This window comes from Scomber japonicus, chromosome 16 (genome assembly GCF_027409825.1).
Source record: "Scomber japonicus isolate fScoJap1 chromosome 16, fScoJap1.pri, whole genome shotgun sequence".
NCBI classification, from domain to species: domain Eukaryota; kingdom Metazoa; phylum Chordata; class Actinopteri; order Scombriformes; family Scombridae; genus Scomber; species Scomber japonicus.
Genome location: NC_070593.1, coordinates 26097127 through 26120218, shown reverse-complemented (window position 1 = coordinate 26120218; position 23092 = coordinate 26097127). Strand labels below are relative to the sequence as shown.

General features: G+C 40.1%; 1 protein-coding gene across 1 annotated transcript in view; it reads right to left on the bottom strand.

Annotated features, from left to right (window-relative positions):
- The window catches only part of ccdc88c (coiled-coil domain containing 88C), a 47557-nt gene that overhangs the window by 4802 nt on the left and 19663 nt on the right, over positions 1–23092 (bottom strand). Inside the window, exons 7-30 of the mRNA XM_053335342.1 lie at positions 21171–21314; positions 19937–20169; positions 19387–19468; positions 18483–18641; positions 17971–18117; positions 17488–17638; positions 17204–17385; positions 16959–17096; positions 16583–16867; positions 15701–16498; positions 15469–15596; positions 15192–15333; positions 14909–15046; positions 14454–14615; positions 14086–14363; positions 12593–12736; positions 11864–12050; positions 11587–11732; positions 11386–11475; positions 10970–11274; positions 4615–4704; positions 3019–3114; positions 2803–2940; positions 2323–2561 (exon numbers count right to left, since the gene is read on the bottom strand). Coding sequence (XP_053191317.1) covers positions 2323–2561; positions 2803–2940; positions 3019–3114; positions 4615–4704; positions 10970–11274; positions 11386–11475; positions 11587–11732; positions 11864–12050; positions 12593–12736; positions 14086–14363; positions 14454–14615; positions 14909–15046; positions 15192–15333; positions 15469–15596; positions 15701–16498; positions 16583–16867; positions 16959–17096; positions 17204–17385; positions 17488–17638; positions 17971–18117; positions 18483–18641; positions 19387–19468; positions 19937–20169; positions 21171–21314 — 4602 coding nt within the window. The remainder of the gene's footprint in view (positions 1–2322; positions 2562–2802; positions 2941–3018; positions 3115–4614; positions 4705–10969; positions 11275–11385; positions 11476–11586; positions 11733–11863; positions 12051–12592; positions 12737–14085; positions 14364–14453; positions 14616–14908; positions 15047–15191; positions 15334–15468; positions 15597–15700; positions 16499–16582; positions 16868–16958; positions 17097–17203; positions 17386–17487; positions 17639–17970; positions 18118–18482; positions 18642–19386; positions 19469–19936; positions 20170–21170; positions 21315–23092) is intronic.

Below are 23092 nucleotides of genomic sequence, written 5' to 3'. Positions count from 1 at the left end.
GGTAAAATAAAATAGAAAACTCTTGTTTTAGTGACATGTGCCAGTTATACAGCACGTCACTTATGATCCACTGCTGTCTATAGTGTACACTTCTTTACTGGCATGTGTCACAGCTGACTATTGGTATTGACACATAAGGAGGGTTAGCTGGAGTTACATATTAACCCAGTTAACATAACTTTGACTTGGACTAAAATAATAAAATTGTTATAACAATAACATTTTTATCAATCAACAGTGTGCACATATGTGGCACATAGTAAAAAACAAAACAATAAATAAATAAGGACCATCACTATCATAACTCTCATTAATCTGCACGAGGAAACACCAGAGGTAGAAGAATGTCAAAAAATCTGAATACCCAGATACAATAGAAGATAATAAAGGGTTCATAACACTCTGTTACATGCATTTATTTAATGACATGATTTTGGGGTATAACATCAGGGGTCAGAGGTGTGTGTTTGAATATCAGTACATTGTTCTAACAGTGGTTGTGTGATGTAGATGTCTAACAGCTGAATCATATCACTCTGAGTGATCCAGTCTGAAGGATTCCTCTCTGCTACTTTCATACTTTACTTATTAAAATCTAATTAAATCTTCATCTTCCTGTAATGCAAGTGCAATGAAATCCATGACTTGTGATAAAGTGAATGTGTCTAGACAAAAATGAATATCTGATATCGATTGGTAGTGAAACAAGAACCTTTGATGTAGGGATGGGAATCTGAGTTTATTGCAGCTTTATCTGAATCATCTAAGTTTAATGTTATCATTCTATGAGAATGTTTCAATGCAACAATCCACAGCATCATCAGTGTGAATTATTATGGGTGTTGTAGTTTTTTTTAGGGCATCAGTTCAGATGTATCGGGTGGAAACAAAGCGAGGCGTTCGGTGTCATTGAGTGAATCTCACACTGATTTCACATCTGGCTCCGTCAGTGCACATGTGGACGTCATGGCTGGAATCCAACAGCTGATTTGTGGGTAAGATTTGGCTTCACAACAGTTGAATTGCGAGTGATAAGAAGTGTTATCATAAAAGTGTTCTATGACTAAAAGGTGAGTGTGTGTCTCTCAGTCAGGAACCATTAGTAACATCACTTCATGAGTCACGTGTTATCATACATGTCATTGGTCATTGATTGATGAATGTGTGTGTGTGTGTGTGTGTGTGTGTGTGTGTGTTGAGAGGGAAATCAACTGCGAAGAACAAGAGACGTTAGGTCACACAGTTCAGACAAAAAATGTCCAAAATAAGAGAGATTTATCCTGAGAGCATGTATCTAAGCATTATTTATTTTTTTGCTCCATGACTGACTTTCTATTCCATTTTTTAGGTGTTCCCACTCTATCTCACTCTGTGATTAAACATAAAACTCTAGTATATTTCTTTTATTATCCATTTTGAAAATAGTTCAATAAATGTCCTCACTAGACTCATGATGTTTCATTATGACTGTATAAAAGCACATATCCATTATTCTTATACAAAAGGTCTTACTAAGTGGTGTTGATTACTAAAAGCTCCATAATTAGCCCATTAGTTTCACACAGTTTAATCTAATCTAGCTATCTAATCAGTAATGGGTAACAGGAATTTGGTAGTTTTTCTGTACATAATGTGTTTGTATTAAGAGCGTATTTCCGCCATGAAGCTGAAATAAAATGTACGAGTCTTACACATAAAAAAAAAAAAAAAGAAGATTGAAAAGAAGTTAAATCCCTTCTGGTTTATTAATGGTGTTTTTCTTCAGTGAGTGACTGCTCCTACATGTACTTCAGCTGGGCTAAAAAAAAAAAAACACTATCAAATACAACCAAACTAAGTTGATTCATTTGTATTATTTCTAATCTATGATAGTGTTTTATATTTTCTGACTCAACATACACAGAAAATCAATGACCTGTGGGAACGCTGTACTGTCTCACTGCTGAGAGTAAGTGGTGATACACGTTGTACTCGTCATATTAACTGCTCTGAAAGCCCCAACAAAGGAGATGTGTATATGTGAATGTTAGAATATAAAGAAGCCCACATGTGATGGTTTTTATTGTATTTATAGTAATATAATGCTTTATTTCCATGTATGGTATTTCAATGTTTACTGGGATAAGTGTGCATTATGTCTGTCCATGTGATTATTTTATTTTAGAGCAAAATATGTATACATTTGTTAGAATTAGAAGCCACTGTTTCCATATATATATATATATATATATATATATATATATATATATATATATATATATATATATATATATATATATATATATATATATATATATATATATATATATTTCTATTTCTTACCATTGGAGGAGACTTTTTATTGCTCTCATGTAGAAACTCCTCCAGCGTCACCATCTCACTCCCAGGAGAACCGGGCCGAGTTTTATTCCTGAGCCCGCCTCCCCCGTGCTGTGGTTGGGCCCTCTGGGGCGTGTGGTCATATGGGAGGGTGGAGCTACGCGACAGGGACTGGTGCGATTGGCCCGTGACGACATCGTCGCTGGAGAGGCTGGCTGAGCGACCCTGGCGATCTGAAGCGTCTGAGAAAGAGAGAGGTGCGAGTGTTATTACTGATTACAACCATGAAGAGAGCTGTCATCTTTGAGCTTCTTAATACATCATATGTCAACAAAGTGGTGAGGTCATGTGACTTTTTTTCCACTGCTTCTCTGTTTGACTGTATGTGGGTGGTGCTGCTTAAGCTTACTGCCATTTTCCTATATTGTTTATTCCAAATTAGCAAAGGGTCATGAACTCCATGTAGTCTGTAGTCACTTGTACCTCTGCAGTTGACAGGTGAGTTGGAGCTGGAGGTGTTGTGGCTATAATCGGCAGACCCTGGGCGACCCCCCGCGTTGCCGTGCTGACCGAACATGGGGTCGGAGTTGTTGAGGCGAGAGTCTTCATCCAGTAACAGACCTACAAAGTTAAAGAAGTATGATCATAAATACAGTGACCCTCTTCCTCAGTGCTGTGAGGGCCTGAGCTGAGCCTCACCTCTGGGCCTGCGGCTGGGGGCTTGTCCCAGTCTGGAGCTGGAGTTGTTGGCTGAGTGATGGCTCGGAGTGGAACTCAGAACTTTGTGGGCCTGACCTAAGATTTAAAAAAAAAAAGTTTCACCACAAATGTCAAATTATACAGAAAATTGCAATGTTCCACTTCCTTGTGAAAGTTAAGATCAGTTTCCTGTTTACTTGCTCTTACAAAGTGAACATTGCTTAAGCATTGCTTGTTATGTAAAAAAGAAGAGCAGCAGCCACTGAAAACGTCAAGCATGCACAGTCACCAAGTGAAGTAACTGGAATATATTTAATATGTGCACTAAATGCTGTAGAAAGAAGGTGGATCAACTACTATGCATCCAGATGTATAACAGCAAATGAGTAGATCTACCATTGTGGGTTGGGGTATATATTATCCAATACATGACATGAGTGACATCATATCTGGATGAACATGGACTGAATAAAATGTTGTATGCTTCCAGTTCCAGTTCACACCCTGTACTACGTTGGCCGCACTGCAGATTTTTAAAAAGCCACAATGCAAATAAAAAAGCCTCAATGGAAGTGAAATGGTCCAGGTCCAGGTTACCAGGTTACCAGGGATTATTATTGCCAAGAAGAACGAAAAAACAAAAAAGTAAATGCAACTTTGTTTTTTTTAAAGCTGTTAGGCCATTTGTTCCATTTTTATATTTACTATATTAAGCTATCATTTACTCTGACAAACATTTCTCACAGTTAAAAGAAATGAACCTTGTTCTTGTTTTGGCAGATGACTGATCTGTGTCATCTCTGCAGGGAGCTGGATGGTGACACTCAGGGTTACTGCTTGTGTTTTACATGTTAAAGAACCCTAAACATTATTTTAAATTCCACAAGACATGAAGACACCAAACAAAACGTATTATAGTGTTTAATATTACGCATGTCTAACTATTTAATCATCAGTTTTTGGTTTCTTGTTGTCAAGTTCAGATTGGCTGTGACATGAGGTAGGAACACTGTTTTAATTAATGAGGTCTTGTATTTAAAATGTAGATCATTTCATTTCATTACTGGTTAAGCTATCATCTTAAAAATATAACTATTGATAACTAGTGATATGAAGTCATTTTGAGGCAGAAAACCCTTTCAGTCCAAAATGAGGGGCAGGAATCACTTTTTGGCAAGTGGAAAACAGCATTGGCCTTTTACACAGTGTTCAACTAGTAAAGGAGTACAGGGTAAGGTATCAGCTTAAAAACATAACTGTGGTGAGTGATCTGAAGTCATTTTGAGGCAGAATAGCTTTTTTATAATTACATCGCAGCTTTTTTAAATTTGCATCGTAGCTTTATTTACATCATAGCTTTTTTAATTTGCATTGTTGTCTTTTCTTTATTTAGCTTTTTTATATTTGCATCATAGCTTTTTTTAAATTTGCAGTGCTGTGACCTTTCTCGGCCAGCGTACAAACCAAGCAGGTGGTGTGCAAAAAAACCCACTTTGCATTCTGCTATATTGTTAATTTGCATGACATCATCTCAAAAAGTATATGAAGAACACCATGAGCCTTCATTTCATTTACTAATCTTCACGTGTTCGTCACCTTGTCTGTGTCCATCTTCTCCGTTGACACTCTCGCTGCTGCCTCCTGGAGTACTGCTGCGATAAACTCCCCGGCCTCTGTCAGGCAAACCTGCCGACCAATCACACAGTTGTTGAGCCATCTGGCCTTGTCCATATGTCATAGTGTAACCATAACACAAACAAGCACAGGAAGCACAGCGCTGCCAGAGTGCGGGGATAAAACACTGGGATATGTGTGTGTATGTGTGTGTGATTAGTCAATAGAATGAAGCAAGAGAGCAAAAAAAAAAAAAAAAAAAAAAGCAGGACGTTAGGAATCCATTCATTGATTCAAGGAAGGATTAAAGCTTACAAAATCACTGTCATATCTGTTACCGGACAGTTTATGTGTCTGTTTGTGTTTGGATATCATGGCTGGATTTTTCTAACAGCGGTCATCCACATCTGTAAAGGATGCAGCTGCCTCTAGGATTCACCCTCTTGTAGCGGTGAGTCATCCAAACACAACGTCGGCGAAGGTGTGAACATGAATGTAGCGTCGCTGATGCTAATCCTAGCCGTGTGCTGTCACCAATACACAGTGTAAAACAGAGAGATATCCAGCCTTTTTGCCATGAAACTGTTCGAATTCAGAGCTTTTGTAAGTTTTGTGAGTGGCATCTATATGAATGTGGTTTCGATTGAGGTGGTTATGACAATCAACCATGCCTGGCAAGTCCAAATTTAACTGTATGTAAGACTTCCTTAGCAGACAATGTGGTGTTTTGTTCCTTTGTTCTCGTGGCCACAACAGTAACAATAGCAATCCGTGCTGTCTCAGTTCGTGCAAATTAGCTTCTCATTTCCCCATCTGAGGTCAGACTACGCAAGGAGGTTTTGCTGAACAGTGACCACCGAGGCCACAAGTGGAAAATACAGAATGATGGCACGCTTAAATTTCCTTTTTTACCACCGTAAGCTTCTGGTCATAGCAGCGGCAACGGTGAATTTATTGCTGATGAATTGTGTCATGGTTTAACTGTTAGATTGATTTGTGCAGCTTTAAAGATCCTCATGTCATCATATATCAGCACTTAAAGACTTGTTAAAGACTCCTTGGGAAGATGATGGAAAGGTGAGAGGTTTGTAGGAAGCGGACAGACAGAGAAGCTCGACAAAGAAGTGGCGGGTGACGAGTTTGCAGCAGTTGGTTGCTGTGGCGACCAGTCCGTGCAGCGCCAGTCAAGAGAAAGTGCTGCGGCAGAGCTTTGTGAAGCAAATCACTGCAGACTCAAGATGGCTGAGTCCTCACACACACACACATACATACACAGGGTAGATTACAGACATTAAGTTTAAAAAAATAATAATAATAATATAACATTTTAATCTATTTTAACCTTTTTTTTCTTGTTGTTTCAGAGCGTCTACTGCTGGGTTTTTAAATACACACAAGAAAATAGGTAGTGCAGCTTTTTTATGTTGCAAAATGAGTGTTAGCAGTAGTAGTAGTAATGATAGTAGTAGTATAGTAGCAGTAGTAGTAGTAAGTATTAGTAGTGATAGTAGTAGTATAGTAGCAGTAGTAGTAGTAGTAAGTATTAGTAGTGATAGTAGTAGTGTTAGTAGTAGTAATAAGTAGTAGTAATGATAGTAGTAGTGGTAGGAAGTAGTGTTAGTAGTAGTAGTAAGTATTAGTAGCAGTATAAGTACTGTAAAAGTATTAATAGTAGTAGAAGAAGTAGCAGTAGTAGTAGTACTAAGTATTAGTAGTAGTACTAAGTATTATTAGTAGTAGTAGTACTAAGTATTATTAGTAGTAGTAGTACTAAGTATTAGTAGTAGTAGTAGCAGTAGTAGTATTAGTATTGTGGCCTCTTTATTTTCAATTATCTATTTTTATTTATTTAATTTTAGACTTGGTTTGTTTTCAACATTTTTATCATTCTTATTTTCTCTCGTGTGTATTAGTCTCAAATTCTCAAATGTGTTTTTTGTTTTTATTCTTTTTCTCCATGGTGTGGTGTGGCTTGTTCTACACTTGTTGTGTCTTATTATCAGCTTGTCAGTCAGCTGTGAATCACTTTGACCTACATGAACGTGTATGAAAGCTGCTGTATAAACACACTGGGATTTGATAGGTTGATAAGAGAGGTGACAGCACACACATGCAAACACACATATACAAATATAGAAATATTATTTAGACAGATTGCGGTGGAAACAAACAACTCTTGGGGGACATGCGGATATAGATGAGCAAAAGCTGGCTGTGCTGGGACACAGGAGCATGTGCACACACTCTCTCACACACACACACACACACACACACACACACACACACACAGAAACCATCTCTACACACGCTACTTACTAGTAATACTGGCTGGCTCACAACTGCAACATGCACCTGTTTGTGTGAGTGTGTGTATGTGTGTGTGTGTGCCAGAGGAGTGTGCAATCTGTGCCTGTGTTAGTGTTCATGAAGTTCGAGTGTGTGTGCGTGTGTGTGTGTGTGTGTGTGTGTGTGTGTGTATGAAAGTCACAGAGTGAGTGTGGGTGTCAGACGGGCTGACAGTGATCAAGATGATGATGATGATGTGTATGGTTAAAAGATGAGTAGGAGGAAGGGGAGGGGGGGTATTAGAATACTCCATTGGCCGAGAGCGGCTGGCTAGCGATGAGGTCGGCTGTGATGTCAGAGGAAGACCAGAATCGCAGTCTTCTGGTGAGAGAGAGGGAGGGGCGGGTGGAGGATTGGGAGGTGGGAGATATGGAGGTGGGGAGGAGCTTTTCTTGACTTTTACTGCGGAGGAAAGAGAAACGTTTCTGGGCGGGAGGAGCTGAGAGGGAGGGAGAGAAACGGAGAGGTAGAGAAATGATAAAAGAATGAATAGTCGGTTAAAAAGTTATTAATTATATGACTGACAGAATGTAAAAAAAAAATAGATCACATGCAAGAGAACCCATTAGAATTAAACAAGAAAACAGTCAAACCATGCATTAGAATCAGGATTGAACTCAACTCACTCTCATTAGTATCAAACTCATAGCTCTCTTCAGTGCACAGGAAATAACAGATGAAACCTTTAAGCCATAACTCTGCACTGAAAGAAGACACATGGAGCTGTGTGGTGCAGCTAGTGGCATCATTTATTAGTAATGGTTCAACTAATAAATGAACTAAGAGTGAATTGAGCTCAGTCGTGAGTAGAATGACTTTTAAGAAAAGAGTACCAGAAAACCCATAGAAATAAAAACTGTTCTATTCATGCATTAGAATCCATTTCTACCATCAGAACTTAAGAGAGAAGAGAGAAGTTTGCATCTGTCAGCTACAGTGTGTCGTGGCTCCCATTCATAATGCTTGCTTGCATGTTTGGAATTATGAGCTATTTTGTCTGTAGTTAATTTAACATAGATACTAGGTCTGTCATGAGAACTACCTTTTTGGACCATATATTGGCTCAGAAAGAAATCCTGATACCCAATATTATTGTAATTTGAAGATCATTTTATACCACTGATATAATGATAATATAATAGCATAATAATGCTATTTTCGGACTGGGTGGTACACTTCTGTAAAAACACAGACTGCCATTATGGGCCAGTTATGAGTTATTTACCTTTAATTACATTTAATTCCACATTGGCTAAGCATCTGCTCACTTATCCAATGTGACATGAATAGCATCTTAGCTGCTAATATGAAGTGAATGTCCATGTATCATATGATAAGTCCATATATAGACATGATGCTGATATTTATGTTATTGTATGATAAGTCGATAATTATTGTGTCAAGCCTAATAGATGTCTTAACTACATTATACAGTACTATACTGTGACAAGTAAGACATAAATAAACAGAGTTGTGTGTAGCTTGCTTTTAATAATAATAATAATAATAATAATAATAATAATGATCATAAACCCTTAGATGTGTCTAGGGAACCACCACTGTAGCTGATACAGATAGCTACAGTGATGCTCACCATGAGAAAATAAGCTGCAGTTGTCAAGAAAAACTACCTGAAATGTGCTCTCATTTAAACTAACATGTGCTGAGGGTCTGGTGTCCTGGCATAACCTGGAACCCTCTGGCTCTATACTCAATCCCTTCTCACCCTCTCACTCTAAATCTAACACAAACATTTTTGGATTATCAATGCATCTAATTCAAATATTTTGAAATGTTATTTGTGCTCTAATTTCAGTGTATTAGCCCCGCTGTGTTGACATAAGAATAGCTGGCTGTGCGAAGGGACGACCCCACAGCGATCTGGGAATAATTCCTGTTGCTCTTTCAGATTGCTCAGTTCTCCCAAAAGCCTGCCAGCATTCCGTTCCTCTCCAGATGTCTTCCGTGAGTGATTGTTCCCAACTAAAAATGTGGCATCCTGCGACATCATATACATCAAGATATGTCAAGAATAGCCCAAACTTTGTTTTGATTGTTGTTTGTGTTATTGTGTTTGGCAGGAAGTCCAGGAGGGAGAGTAAAATTGTGACAATTTCTGTCATACTTCTATCTGACAGTATGATAAAAATAGACCAGACTCTCACATGGCTGATAGTGTTCTATTATTACTCTTAGTTACATGAATGTATTTAACAGCACTTCAGTCTAGAACCATAAGAGTACGATAAAGACACAAAGGCCCTGATGAGTGGACTCATTTTAATGCCACTAATCTAGAGATTGGGATTACATTTTACTGTATTACAAAAGACCATCACTGTAAATAGTTTAAAATTTAAATAAAGACAAAAGCCTAAAACAGACTAATATATTTCCCTGAAGGTACTGATTAAATCTTTTCTCTCATTTTGCATTTTATTTTAATGTGTGGTGTCTTAATTCTGTTTTTTCTAACTTTGCTTGTACATTACTTCTTACCAACATGCAATTTATGTTATTGCTCTCTAATAAAAGCTTTAAAAGGACAAAACTGACCATTTTCTATATATTTCTTATTGTCAACAAATCTCATGTACAGAAACAAATCAACAATGAACTATTTAGTAAGGTAAGGTAAAGTAATTCAAAATGGACACAACAGTAGCTTTATAATGGTGAAGTGATTAAAAAAAAAAAAAAAAAACTATATACAATAAACTATCTCTAAAATAATCCATAATTATATATATCTACAATATATATAAATTCCTTCTACTATATACAAGTGTGCTATGTTCCTGGGATTAAATAGTAAGAGCAGCTTCAGTCTTATTAGTGGTAGTGGGAGGTACAGGGAGCTGTGGTGTTATACAGTCTGATGGCAGCATTTAATGTATATTTTATCCCTTTTCTTAATTAAATTTAAATATATGTGTACATGTATTTTAGTTTTTTTGTTATTTAGTTAGTTAAAGTTATTTATAATAATCAAATCCACAGTAAAGGTTACTGTTTCAGTGCACTGATGTCATTTTATACAATAAAGTTTATTGTCAAACTGCCTTCAAGTGTTTGATAACTACATTTATGGGGATCACTGAAAAAATGTCTGTTTATATATATATTCTCTATATATAAAATTATCAACTGACATATTGATATCAAAAGATTTTTACTCCTTAATATTGGTATCGGCATCAACCCCACAAATCCAGTATCAGTCAGAGACTACTATAGAGTAAATAACTGGGTTAGCATTGTAACCCTCAGGAGAGACGCTTCACAGTGCTGTTTACAGCTTCACCAGCTTGATGTGCTACAAACTCTTGACTTTGTGCTACATTGCTCAGAGAACAGTCCAAAGTCAAGAGGGACCTCAGGGTTACTATCTTTTTGCTGTTATTACTGTTAGGAGCTGTTTCTGAACAAGCTATGATAATTACGCTATTCAGGGGTGCAGTGGAGAGGCTCACTGACATGTTTTTAATAGATTTTGGATAAAAATGAAAGTCTATGGTACAGAGGAATGAGATATATCAGACTTTGGATACAAACACAATATTTGTAAGTCGGATCAGTTCATGTTGGTTTGTTTCTGCACATGAGATTTGTTCACAATGAGAAAAACAGAAAATAGTCAGCATTACCCTTTAATTTAAACTGTTGCACACACTTCATGTCAATGTAATGAAATGACTAAGCACTGTTAGTACTCACTGCTGGTGAACACAGTGGAGTTGACATACAGTGGATGAAACAGAGGTGTACTGTCAGTTAGTTATATAATGGTCAACAGCGCCCTCCATAGGAGCAGACAGGGAGGTGCACCTAATCCAAACTTGGTATAATGCTGAATGTGTATTTTACAGTAATAAAAAAGGACTCTGTTTGTAGAATATGCTTGTATGAATGCTGTATGAAAAGTGTGTGTATGTGTGTGTGTGTGTGTGTGTGTGTGTGCGTGTGTGCGTGTGTGAGAGACACTGTTTACCTCTGGTGATGGGCGTCAGCGCAGGACTCTGGGGTCCCAGGCTTGGGCTGGTGGTGTGGTTGTTATGGTTACTGTGGGCATGGCCGCTGTCTAGGGAGTCGCTTCCTGTCCTCTGTAGCAGCGGGGGCGGGGTTTCGGGGGGGAGAAGAGGAGGGGGGGCAGGCAGGGGGATGTCTGGGGCGCTTTTAACTCGTTCTTTCTCTTTGCCCCCTTCCTTGTCTCGGTCGGGCCCCCTCTCCCTGCTGCTCTCCTTTCTTGGTTTGATGAGTTTGGCTAAAGCTTTGGCTCCGGACCACTGACTCCTCCTGATGACACACAGCAACACTTACTGTACAACTGTCATCACTCATCACTGCACCACATGATGTATTTTTGATCTAAAAAAACCCCAATCGAGGTGTTGATAAAAGCGTTACTTTTTAGGTGTGGGGTCGTAGAACTTGTACTGGTCCATGATCTTCTCCTCTAATTTCTCTTTCTGACGACGGAGAGCGTTCAGCTTATCACTGAGGCAGAGGGATGAAAAAATATGATACGATGTTATAGATAATCACATATTAAGGGTGGTGCCCACTCTGTAGCTACATTTCTACCATATATGGGGTGTGGATACTTACATGTATAGTTTCTGTTCCTGGTGATAGAGCTCTTTGCTCTCCATGCTTCTCTCCAGCAGAGTGTGGTTCTGCTGACTCAGCAGGTTGATCTGACTCAGCAGGTGGTGGTTTTCTTCTTCTAGGTTCCCCTTTAGTCGACTCAACAGCTAAACACACACACACACACACGCGTACAGGAAAATGGCAAAGTTAATGATTTTTGTTTGACTCCAGCAATAGGGTCAAAAGAAAGAATGCTATTTAACAAGCTACTAATAAAACAATTCTTTAGGTTTACCTCGCAGTGGTTGTCCAGTTTGGTCATGTTCAGATCCAGGCCCTGGTGTTGCTCGTTCAGCGCATCGTATCGTGACATCCATCGACTGGCCTCCACCTGGGAGGAGCTTAACGAGCTCTTCAGTTCATTCAAGCGCTGCTGGAAGCCCTCGCACTGTTCTGACTGCTGTGATTGGTTGTCCTTCAACCTGGTGGGTGAACATGAAAGAATTTAGATAGAAATGGAAGACTGTTGGGACAGATCTCTGAAAAGTCAAGTGAAAACAACACTGGTGGTTCCTGGGTAACTTTGCTAATAACTTTTTTAACTCTTGATTCAGGCATTTTAGCCAACTCTAGACCAACATCTAATCTTTAATCTGATTTTATTACAGCATCAACACTGTCAGGTACCTTTTCAGAATAAAACAAACTATGTAATTAAAATGCAACTATAGATATCATTACAGCTGATGCTTAAATCTGTTCTCAGTTTTGGTTTTGTTACTAGAAAATGAATTAAGTCCTCTTATTCTGATAGGATTTGTTTTTATTGGGTTAGAGTTAATTGGTTTTCTTCTTCTACTCCATGATTTTTATATACAAAGCATAAAGGTTGCCAGACAGAAATTCTGTGTTCTTCCATGCTGTTGATTGCTAATCTTTACTAATAATCCAATGCATAAAGATTTCATTAACATACTTGCAGCAAAATTTGGTAATCTGGAAATCTGATAGGGTTTTTCTATACCTGTCCACTTCTGTTTTTAGCTGCAGATTCTCTTGCTGCAGTAGTCGAGTCTTCTGGACCTCCTGGTTTAGCTCCTCCTTGTCCTTCTGACCACGCGCCTCCTGCTCCTCCCATTTCTCCTTCTGCTGCAGCAAAATGCAATGCCTGCAGACAGAGACGAAGAGTGCAAAAGAATGACTTCTATGTGATAGACATTCCTGTGAGTGTCACACTGTCAGCCACCTTTGATACCACACAACTGTGTATTTCTGCTTTCTACCACCTGTTCTACACCTGCAACTGTGAATAATACATTTCCTGAAATAAGAGCATTTATTAGATTAAATGTCAGTGTTTGAGGAAGTGTCAGATCAGCGTGAGAAGAGATATCAGTTCTTCAGCTAGTTAAACATTTGTAGTTCTGTTTCCACTGTGGTGAAAAGAAAAACACTGAAATCATTACAGTAAATTGAGTGTAAAGCTGTGGTTGTATGGTGGTGGTGGTGTGTTGGTTGATGTTCCGGTCACTGATCAATGAGACTGTGACCTACTGGTGCTGGTACAATACAGTGTGTGTGGTGTGTGTGGTGTGTGTGTGTGTGTGTGTGTGTGTGTGTGTGATGTCAATAATGAACAAAGTGAAACGGAGAACAGACTGGATGTTTCCTGTGACTCCCTGCATGTGTTTACATTCAGTGTGTTCTCTCTAAAGGCCAGCAGGGGGCGACTCCACTGGCTCCAAAAAGAAGTTCAAATGTATGGAAGTCTATACTGATTTATGACATCAGTAAACAGTTTCCTAATGACTTTATGGTCTCAATCTCTAGTTTCAAGACTTTTCCATACAGCATAATTTTCCAATTATGGTCTCATTTATATTAAAACAGAAGACAAAGCAGTGTATGCTTTATGGTGTGGCTGTGTTGTAATTGTCAAGTCGCTAGCCTGTAGCCTTTAAATCAGGCATGTTCAAACTATGCCATTAAGGGCTATGTGCCTGCAGGTTTTTGTTCCAACCAAAAAAGGGCACATGATTCAACCAATCAGCTGTCTGAAGACTGAGAGTTGATTAAATTAGTCAAGCCTGGTGTGCTCCTGCTTGGCTGAAATGAAAACCTGCATTCACATGGACCTTTATGGAATAGTTTGGTCATCCCTGCTGTAAATGGAGAAGCTAACCCAACTAGCAGGTAGTGTTATGGTTAGCTCCACTCTCTCACCCTCTGATCACTTCTGGCTCCAAAAATACAAGATGGCGATTGTCAAAACCCTAAACTCAAGGCTTCAAAATGTGAAAATGCGTGACGTTACCATGGCTACGTCCATTATTGTTTTTACAGTATAGTAGCATTATTCTGTACAGTAGTTCACAAACTTGCAGTGTGTTAGGAAAGGAACAGCTTCATCAGTGTTCACGTTATTTAACTTAACACACAATCTCAACCACAGTCAAAGACGAGTTACATTATACGCCTACAGGCCTAACAGTAGGCTTTGTAATGTTCTAAACTTACTTGCTGTGCATGGTCCTGAGCTCGCTCTCTAGCGTCCTCTGCTTTCCTTTCAGCGCAGCGTGCTGACTGATGAGCTGCTCATACTCGTGCGCTTGCCTCTCATGAACATTCAGCAAGCGTTCGTGGTCGCTCAGCACGCTTTCTCTGGCTCGCCACTCCTCGTCACGCTGCCGCTGCCACGACTCTACCTCCGTCTCCAAGGCAGTGACTTGGCCCTGCAGCACAGCATTCTGGGCCATGAGAGATGCGCTCTGGGACGAGAGCGTGGAGTTCTCCACCTAAGACACAGAAAGATCCATTAGAGTTTAATCATCAGGGCAAGAATAATATTACAAAAGTTATCATTCCTGCTAATCAGCACTGTATACCTGTAATTTAGCAGTCTGTGTGTGTAAGGAGGAATTCTGCTCCTGCAGGCTGGTGGTGTGCCTTTGCAGTGCCACCATCTGGTTGTTGAGAGAAGTGTTCTGGTTTTCCATCTTTTGGAGCTGCTCCTTTATTAAACTGCTCTCTGTCTGTAAGGAGGAGTTCTGGAGAAAACAGTGACACCGGAAACTGTTACTAACCCAACACTCAGAAAGAGAACATCCAAACATTTCTGAGGTTGCTGCCCCAGTAACTGAGAGATTAAACATTATTGATCAGTGTAGGAGAAACTGAAACTTGCTCCTGTTTTTAAAAAAAATACATAATACAGTTCAAATTAAAATAAATGAGTATGTCAAATGATCTACTTATGTATAAATTCAATGTATTATAAATAGAATGCATGATGGGGAAAATATTGTAAATTACACATTTTGTTTTTATTCATAAATCTTACATTCTTCTCTACATCGATGAGATGATCTTTGATGCGGAGCAGCTCAGCAGTGGCTGACCCATGACCATGATTTCCCCCTGACTGTGAGTGGTTTTCTTCCTCCTTTTGCTGACGCAGGGCAGACAATGTCTGACGAGCCTGCAGCACAAAAAAAAGTAGAAGTATATAATTATTTTTATTGCATCCATGTTTCCTTCACTTGTGTACTTCTGTATCTTCACTTGGATAAAAACAGCAACAGAGTGTAGATAAATGAGTTTTTGGTAATAATTTGTGTCCTTACATTGGTCAGTTCAGCACGTAGCACAGTGCACTGTGTGTTGCTCTCTTCCAGTTTCTTTTCCAGAGTGGAGATTTTCTTCTCTTTAAGCTTCATCGTCTGTTGGACTGTTTCCTCCAGCCGGGACTCGAGCAGCCTGTACCTGCTGACATACACACACAGAAGGGAAATCGGTTCATTTCTACATTCCAAATAAATTCTGCATATAAAATCATTTAAACCTGATTAGTAAGCCTGGAATGGGACTGAAACATAATTTTGCTATGTGAGAGGAAGCTACCTGTCCTCCAGTGTGTGCTCCTGCTGCAGTAGTTTTTCTCTGTTCAGTCCGATCTTCTCCAGTTCTTCGTTGAGTCTCTCTAACTCGACGCTCTGCTGCTGAACACTCAGCTTCTCTGACACCAGATCCTGCAAACACAAAGCTCAACAATCTATACACACATCTATACATCTATACAACTATACACGGTAGGTTAGTCTGAATGCTGGCTTATGAGTGATTTTCCTCTCACCTCTCTCAGTGTAGCCAAAGTTTTCTTGTCAATGGTCGCCTGTTTCTGCAGCTCCTTGTTCTCCCTCTCCAACTCCTTGGCTTTAACTGCCACCTCCTTCAGCCTATCCACCTCCTTACTCACAGCCACGCCCTCCTTCTCCACCGTAGCCAGCCTCGTTGCTTTCTCCTCCAGCTCCGTTTCTTTCCCCTCCAGCAGCGTTCTGATCCTCCAGCTCTCCTTCTCCAGGTGCTTCCTGCCCTTCTCCGACTGCTCCAAGTCCAGTTGGAGCTTCCTCCTCTCCTCGTCGCCGTCCTCTCTTCTCCTCCTCTCCTCTTTCAGTTCCTCTACTTCCCTCCTCAGTTCCTCCTCTCTGTTCTGCACCTCCTGCTTCTCTCTCTCCAACTCTTCCCTCTCCTCTTTGCTCTTCTCTACCTCCTCCTCTAAACGATGCTTCTCCTGGTTCAGGGTGGCTGCGTTCAGCTCCAGCCTCTCCACCCTTTTCCTCTCTCCTTGTGCCTCTTCTTTCGTCTCCTCCAGCTTCCTCTGCAGCTCCTGCGTTTTGCTCTGCACCTCCTGATGCTCCTCCTGGAGCGTGGCAAGGCGGGCGGTCGAGGAACGCAGGTTTTCCAGGGAGCAGCGGAGATCAAGGTTCTCCTTGGACAGCAGGCCGTTCTCTGCTTCCTGCCTCCCCAGCCGCTGGAGCTCCTGCTGGGCCTCCTCTGTCTCTCTCTTCAGCCTGTGCACCTCCTGCTCCAGGGAGTACACCTGCTTCTCTAGAGCCTCCGACCGCTCGCTGCACGCACGCAGAGACTCCACCTAGAGGCCAAACAGAGAACTATAAGTAACTAGAGTCACTTTTACTTGCCATAAACCACACATCAAAAATAAAACCTGCATTACCTCTCTGTTCAGAGCATCCCTGCTCCTCTCCACCCTCGCCGCCTCCCTCTCCGCCTCCTCGCACCGCTCCGCCCTCTCCCTCAGCCTATCAGCCTCCTCGCTGGCTTGTTTGAGTTGAGTCTCCAAACTGACTAACCGGGAGGTGGTGTCGGTGATGCTCTGGTGCATAAGGCGGTTCTCTGCCTCTGTCTCACGTACCCTTGCCTCGCTGTTGGACTGAGCGCGCTCACGGAGGGATTCCACCGCGTCAGATAGGTGCTGCTTCTCACTCTCCAGCTCTGAGATCTGATCGGAAGGTAGAAGTAGAAAATGATGTCAGGAAAAGACGCAGTTTGGTCTAGTAGTAGTATTAATGATTTAAGTGTGTGTTTTCTACCTGTCTGTCTTTCTCTGCCCTCAAAGTGTGCAGTTCTCTCTCCAAACTCTGTTTTTCCTTCAGTATTTCATCTCCCAGAGACTCCATGTCCTGATTTGTCAGCCTCTCCTGGTCTAATAAGCCTTGGAGACGCTCCAACTAACAGACAAATAAACAAAGTGTTACACAAAATTAAAATCTTCCTCATAACAATATGTGTATAGAGCCAATTAGTCAAATGGCTCTAGTCCATCCTGGTCTCTTGCCTTCTTGCTGAGACCCTGGTTCTCCCTGTCCAGCTCCTGGGTGTGGAGCTGTTTCTCCTGCAGGACGTGACTCTCATCTTTCAGTCTCTCTATAGAGGACTGCAGCTCCCGGTTCTCCTTCTCCAGCTTCAGCACCCGACTGGAAACGCACTCGTTCAGCTCGTGGACAATCGACTTTCGAGCTGCAGCACAGGGAGAAATGAATGGGTCGGGAGACTCGCAGATAATAATAAGATAATGGAATAAACAGAGCAGAAAAGCTTAAAAAAAAAAGTGGGTCTCACTCTCTGTGTTAGTGTTGTCATGGTTCTTGGTCAGCTGTTCCAGTTCCCAGCCCAGATGAGCCGACTCGTTCATGCTCTGTTTCTGTCCGATCTCCAGTAGCATGTTCTCCTCCACCAGCTCCTCCAGCCTCCGACGCTCATTATCCCGCTCCTGCACAACACACACACACACACACACACACACACACACACACACACACACACACACACACACACACACACACACACACACACACACACACACACACACACACACACACACACACACACACACACACACAGTTAGAAAACTCAAAACACACATATCTACAGCTGAAAAAGTGGTTAAACAGACATGTAAATATAGTAGGTGGCTCCCTCAGCCTTTTTAATGGGAAAAGCCTTTAAAACAGAATAAACATAATAATCTGTCTAATATAATAATACATTGTTGATATTGAAAAACAAATATATTACTTAATGAACGTGATAGGTGTGTAATACCATTTCCAGGTCCTGTATTTTAGCTCGTAGTAACAGGTTGTCTTTCTCGAGCGTGTGCAGTTTATCACAGCGCCCTCTGGAGGCTGACAGCTGCTCCTCCAACAGCACCTTCGTCTCCACCAGAGTCAGGTTGTCCTCGCGGAGCTCCTGAATGACCACACACACACACACACACACACACACACACACACACACACACACACACACACACACTTTGAGTGGACTGCCATAAGCAGCTGACAGGTGTGTCTGGCTTCATCATGCATTTGTTTCTCCTCTATCAGCTGGAAGATTTATGAAGGGGTGTTGTCATGCATATTAGGGTCCTATAATCAACCTTATTATTGAAGTAGATAATAACACACATAATGAAAAATATGTACTTTAAAATAAAACATGAAAAGCCCTGCAGTAATAAAAATGAATGTGTCTAATAGAGTATATACAGTAGTCTCACACAGTCATATAGTGTCAGAACAGGATGGTTAGGTATATATAGAAGCTGTGTGTACCTCCACTCTGGTCTTGTAGAAGTGAACGTCATTGAGCTTCTCTTTACATCGGGTCAGTTCAGTCTCCAGTCGATCGACCCGGGACGCTCTCTCTCTCAGCGAGTCTACCTCGTCCCGGTACGCTCGCACCGACCGAGCCTCACAGGACAGCGACTGGTTCTGAACACACACACACACACACACGCACACACACACACAAATTGCCTCAGCCTAATATTCACTTTAACATTGATGGAATGTTTTCTTGATTGAAATTTGAGCAGTTGTAGAGCTAAAATTAAAGTGTAGATTGATGATTTACATCAGCTGTGTGTACTCAGAACGTTTAAACATCAAAACAATGTCAGCTCTTTGATTTAGATAACAAACACATGTATGTTAACACTTCTTCTTGTGTGTGCTTTTTTTCTGGTACTAATGAACCCTTACAACAGTTTTGGCTTTTCAGTTTTATTTTGGGCTAGGTTCATGCATATGGCCACAATTTTTTAACATTTTTTCACCCAAATCACTCAATAACAAGGTCTATAATAAATACGTTGTAACTTAGTCTAACTTCAAAAATGACTGATAGTTATTATCAGGACTGATGTTAAAATAATTCATTGAAAGTGGAAAATAATATTAATTTATCATATTTTATAGCAGTCTTTTAATGTGAACTTTTTTGTCTGTAATGAGCCATATGTAAGACTTTCTCAAATAAGGCAATGGGTTAATAAAAGAGTATTAAGATACTGAATACAGTCAGGATTAAAGAACTCAGATGAGGATCATGGGCAGCTAAAAATGGTCACTAAATGGATTCTTAGACACCACCCAATCCAATCTGCTTCCCCCCCCCTCTGATAAAAACATACTAGTAAAACATATGTAACATCACTAATGATAAAGTGGCACTAACCTCTTGTTTCAGTCTCTGTAACTCCTGATCCTGACGCTCCACTTCATGTTTTGAATCCATCAGCTGCTCTGTTTTCTCCTCCCTACACACACACACACACACACAAAATTACAGGTCAGCTTCAATTAAATTTTTTTTACAATCCATCATTAAGTTACATAATCGGCCCCACACCCTGGTAATGTGTGGATAAGTTGACAGTAATTGAAGAGTTTGACTAGTTTGATCATAACGAGGTTGGAGAAAGGTAGCGTAGACTTGGTTGTACAGTACAGTTTATCTAGGTAAACAAATCTAGACAGTAAACTGAGTAAAATGACTTTCAGTTGTTGTGTGTGCAGTGGGTGTTTATAGTTAATCTCCAAAGAGATGGATCCTCTATGTGATTTGACTGTAGATTCATCTGAAGTAGACAGCATAATAAACTGAGCTGGTTGTATAATGACTTCCAGCTGCAGCTTGCACGCCACAGTTCAGCCTTTTTAACCAGCAATACCCACAGAAACATTTTGGGCAACAGTAGGTTTACAGTAAGTTGTAAAAGACTCACAGTTCTTGTCTGTATCTGCGGAGCTTGGCTTTGGTATCAGCGAGCTCTACAGACAGATGCTGCTTCTCCTCTTTGGTCAGCCCGGCGACGTTCAAAGTCGATCCTCCGTTATTCAGCGCAACACCTCCAGAGGTCTGCCCACGCTCTGGGCTGCTCATGCCCAGGGACCTGCACCCTTCCTGAGGCTGCTGACTGGACAGGTAGTCCCTTTCCTGGGTCAGATCTACAATCACCTGGAAGGCAATTAAAAAATATATACAGTGTATTCTGTGTTTGGTGCTTTATCATCCTTACATTTAGCTTTTTACCAATTCTATCAACAGAGAATATTTAACATCTTTAAAATTGATCAGTTTATAAGCAAAAGTGTAATATATTCATTCAGTACTTCCAACAGAATGATGTGTTAGTTTAAAACTCCATCACAAATCTGCATGATCCTATATTATATAACATCCTATTATTTGAATTACCAAACATATGTGACTAAACCAACTGCATCAGACAGGAAACAGACATTATGAATGGATGGGCTTTTATTTTGTATAGGTATTATAAGCCAAAATGTCCCTGGTTTACTGTCAGTCTGAAATAAAGGCACAAAACTGCCCCTAAAAAACAAAACAAAGACTAAAAGTGGATATGTCATACTGAACCCCCCCCCCCCAAAAAAGTGTACATTAAAGCTGGAGTGCTGGACATTTGTCTCCCCCTTCTGGCAGTGAGAGTAACTGCAAAAACACAGTGGACACATGCTGACATCATAGGCTCAGCTGTAGCCTACTCTTTCACTACTGCTATAGCTGTAAAACAGTGAATGTGTTGTTTTGAGTGTCAAACAACATGAAATCACTGGTTTCATGATCAGAATTTGATCCATTCAGTCCAATAACATCTGGAAAGTGTAGAAGAGCAGCATTATTACATTATTTTATGTTTATTCAAGTTAGTAGAGAGCTAATTGTAAGTTATCCAGCATGACTGAGGGAAGTCTTTATTGTGTCAGTATACATTCATCCAGCCAGCGGATACATTATAAACTCTGGTATACTGTGATAATAAAGAGATTGATCTAGTGGTGAAAGGCTTAATCAGCATTGTGTGAGCTTATTTGGTGAAGGCAGATGTTCATTTATATGTAAAATTATTATATTGCAGGTTTTGTGGGTTAGGGTTAGGGATGACAGTATCAGCCACATTAATTGGGGAAGTGGTTGTCGTGGAGTCGCATTACCTCGCCTGCTTTGTCTCTCTGGTCAATCAGTTGCCGTAGCGATACAGCCATGCTGCGGGATAAAGGTTCTAGCTCGTCCTGTGCGAGTTCGGCTCCTTCCTCCAACCAGGACAGGTCAAGAACATTCATCTGGTTATGAGTCACCTGAGATCACACACACACACACACACACACACACACACACACACACACACACACAATATAATGGTATCAAATGTGGCACACATTAAATGTAGGTTTCCAACAGTTGGGCTACATACATATCATGTTACCTACTATATACGTTAATTTTACCCCCTTCTGTCTATGAGTGAACTATTAAAACCAGAGAAGTTAAATAAGATGTAACAGTTGAAGTAACGGTCATGTTTACACTCATTATTCTATAATTCAGCTTGACTTGTTTGATATATTTAGAAACCTCGGGAAGTTAAAATAATGAATTTCTGTGAATTTGAACAATGCTTGTCCACACAGTGAGTAGTGATGGATTCTTTAAAGGGTCAGTGTTAACTAGCATGGTGATAACATTGACCTGAAAGATGCTTTCAAATAAATAAGCTTTGTGAGAAAACAGAAGTAGATTTATTAACAGTCACATTCACAAAGCGTGGCCTTTAAACTGATTACTGCTAACCAAGCTGTTGTTGTTCTCTGACTGTCAGCTGATGACAAAAGCATTAAGGCTTTTCAAAGAGTTTTCAACCATGTCTTACAGTCTTCATGTGGAACTGGTGACATGTGACACTATAGGGTATCGGCACATTTTTTAAAGTACAAATTTAATGACTTTTAAGACCTTTTTAAAACCTCTTTAAAAAGGAAAAAAATGACACCACCGTATCCACAAAAAAATACGACAAATTGCTGATGTATACACAGTAATAAGTTTAATATGAGAAAATGTTCTTGTATTAAAATTGCTTGGTAAACAGTGGTGGAGGGTAAGATTTTAATTAAGTACTCAATGCAGAAAAGTGTCACATTATTATGAGACATATAATAATTCAAAAGCAGGATTTTACTGTTGTAGTGGGTTGATATGAAACTCATTTTCAAGTCATTTATATAGGACTGTAACTCATGATTAGTTTCATTATAGTTCCAACTGATGATTATTTTTTTCTTTGATTAATAAGTTAATTGGTTGGTTTATGTAAAATAATCAGAACATGATAATAATTATAAATAACATAAGCTGAACAAATATACTCAGGCTAAAATCAAATGTAATGTCTTAACTCCTACAATTCCACACATTTTAACACATTTGAGATGAAGTTGTGCATGGAACAGCTGGTATCAGTGGGGGTCTGGTGGACAGCTACCACATATAAAGCCCACAGGTATACAGGAAGAGGATGTTTAGCTGCCAAAGTATGCAGGAAACCCACAAATACAGAGACATAACCTAACAGTTGGTGATGATCCTCCTACACAGAGCAGGTATAAGGAGCTGTGATTTAAGACCAGGAAGGACACTGATTAATCAACAGAATGAGTATCAGCAGTCTGTAGAACAAAAGACCTCTAACAAATGAAATGAGAGGCAGTTTAAGATCATTATAATACCACACAGGATGCTATTTTATACATTTTTCATGGTCCTATTAGCCAAAAGATGATGGGCAGGTAAGAGAGACAATTATCAATACATGAATTTATTGATATCTATATACAGTACCCTACCATATCACCACCTGCTATAATAAGAACCAGTTCCATATTTAGGTCATGTCGTGACAAGTGAACAAACTGTAATTGCTGATGAAGACCACAGGATGCGGTTGATGGCCTCAGAAAAGCTCGCAAGAGTGCTGAGTTGAGATATTATATTACTGCCAGTCTTGCAAAGTGAAGGATATTCATCATTATATCACTCAGGGCCTGATAGATATTGGATTTTTGGGGCCGCTGCCCAT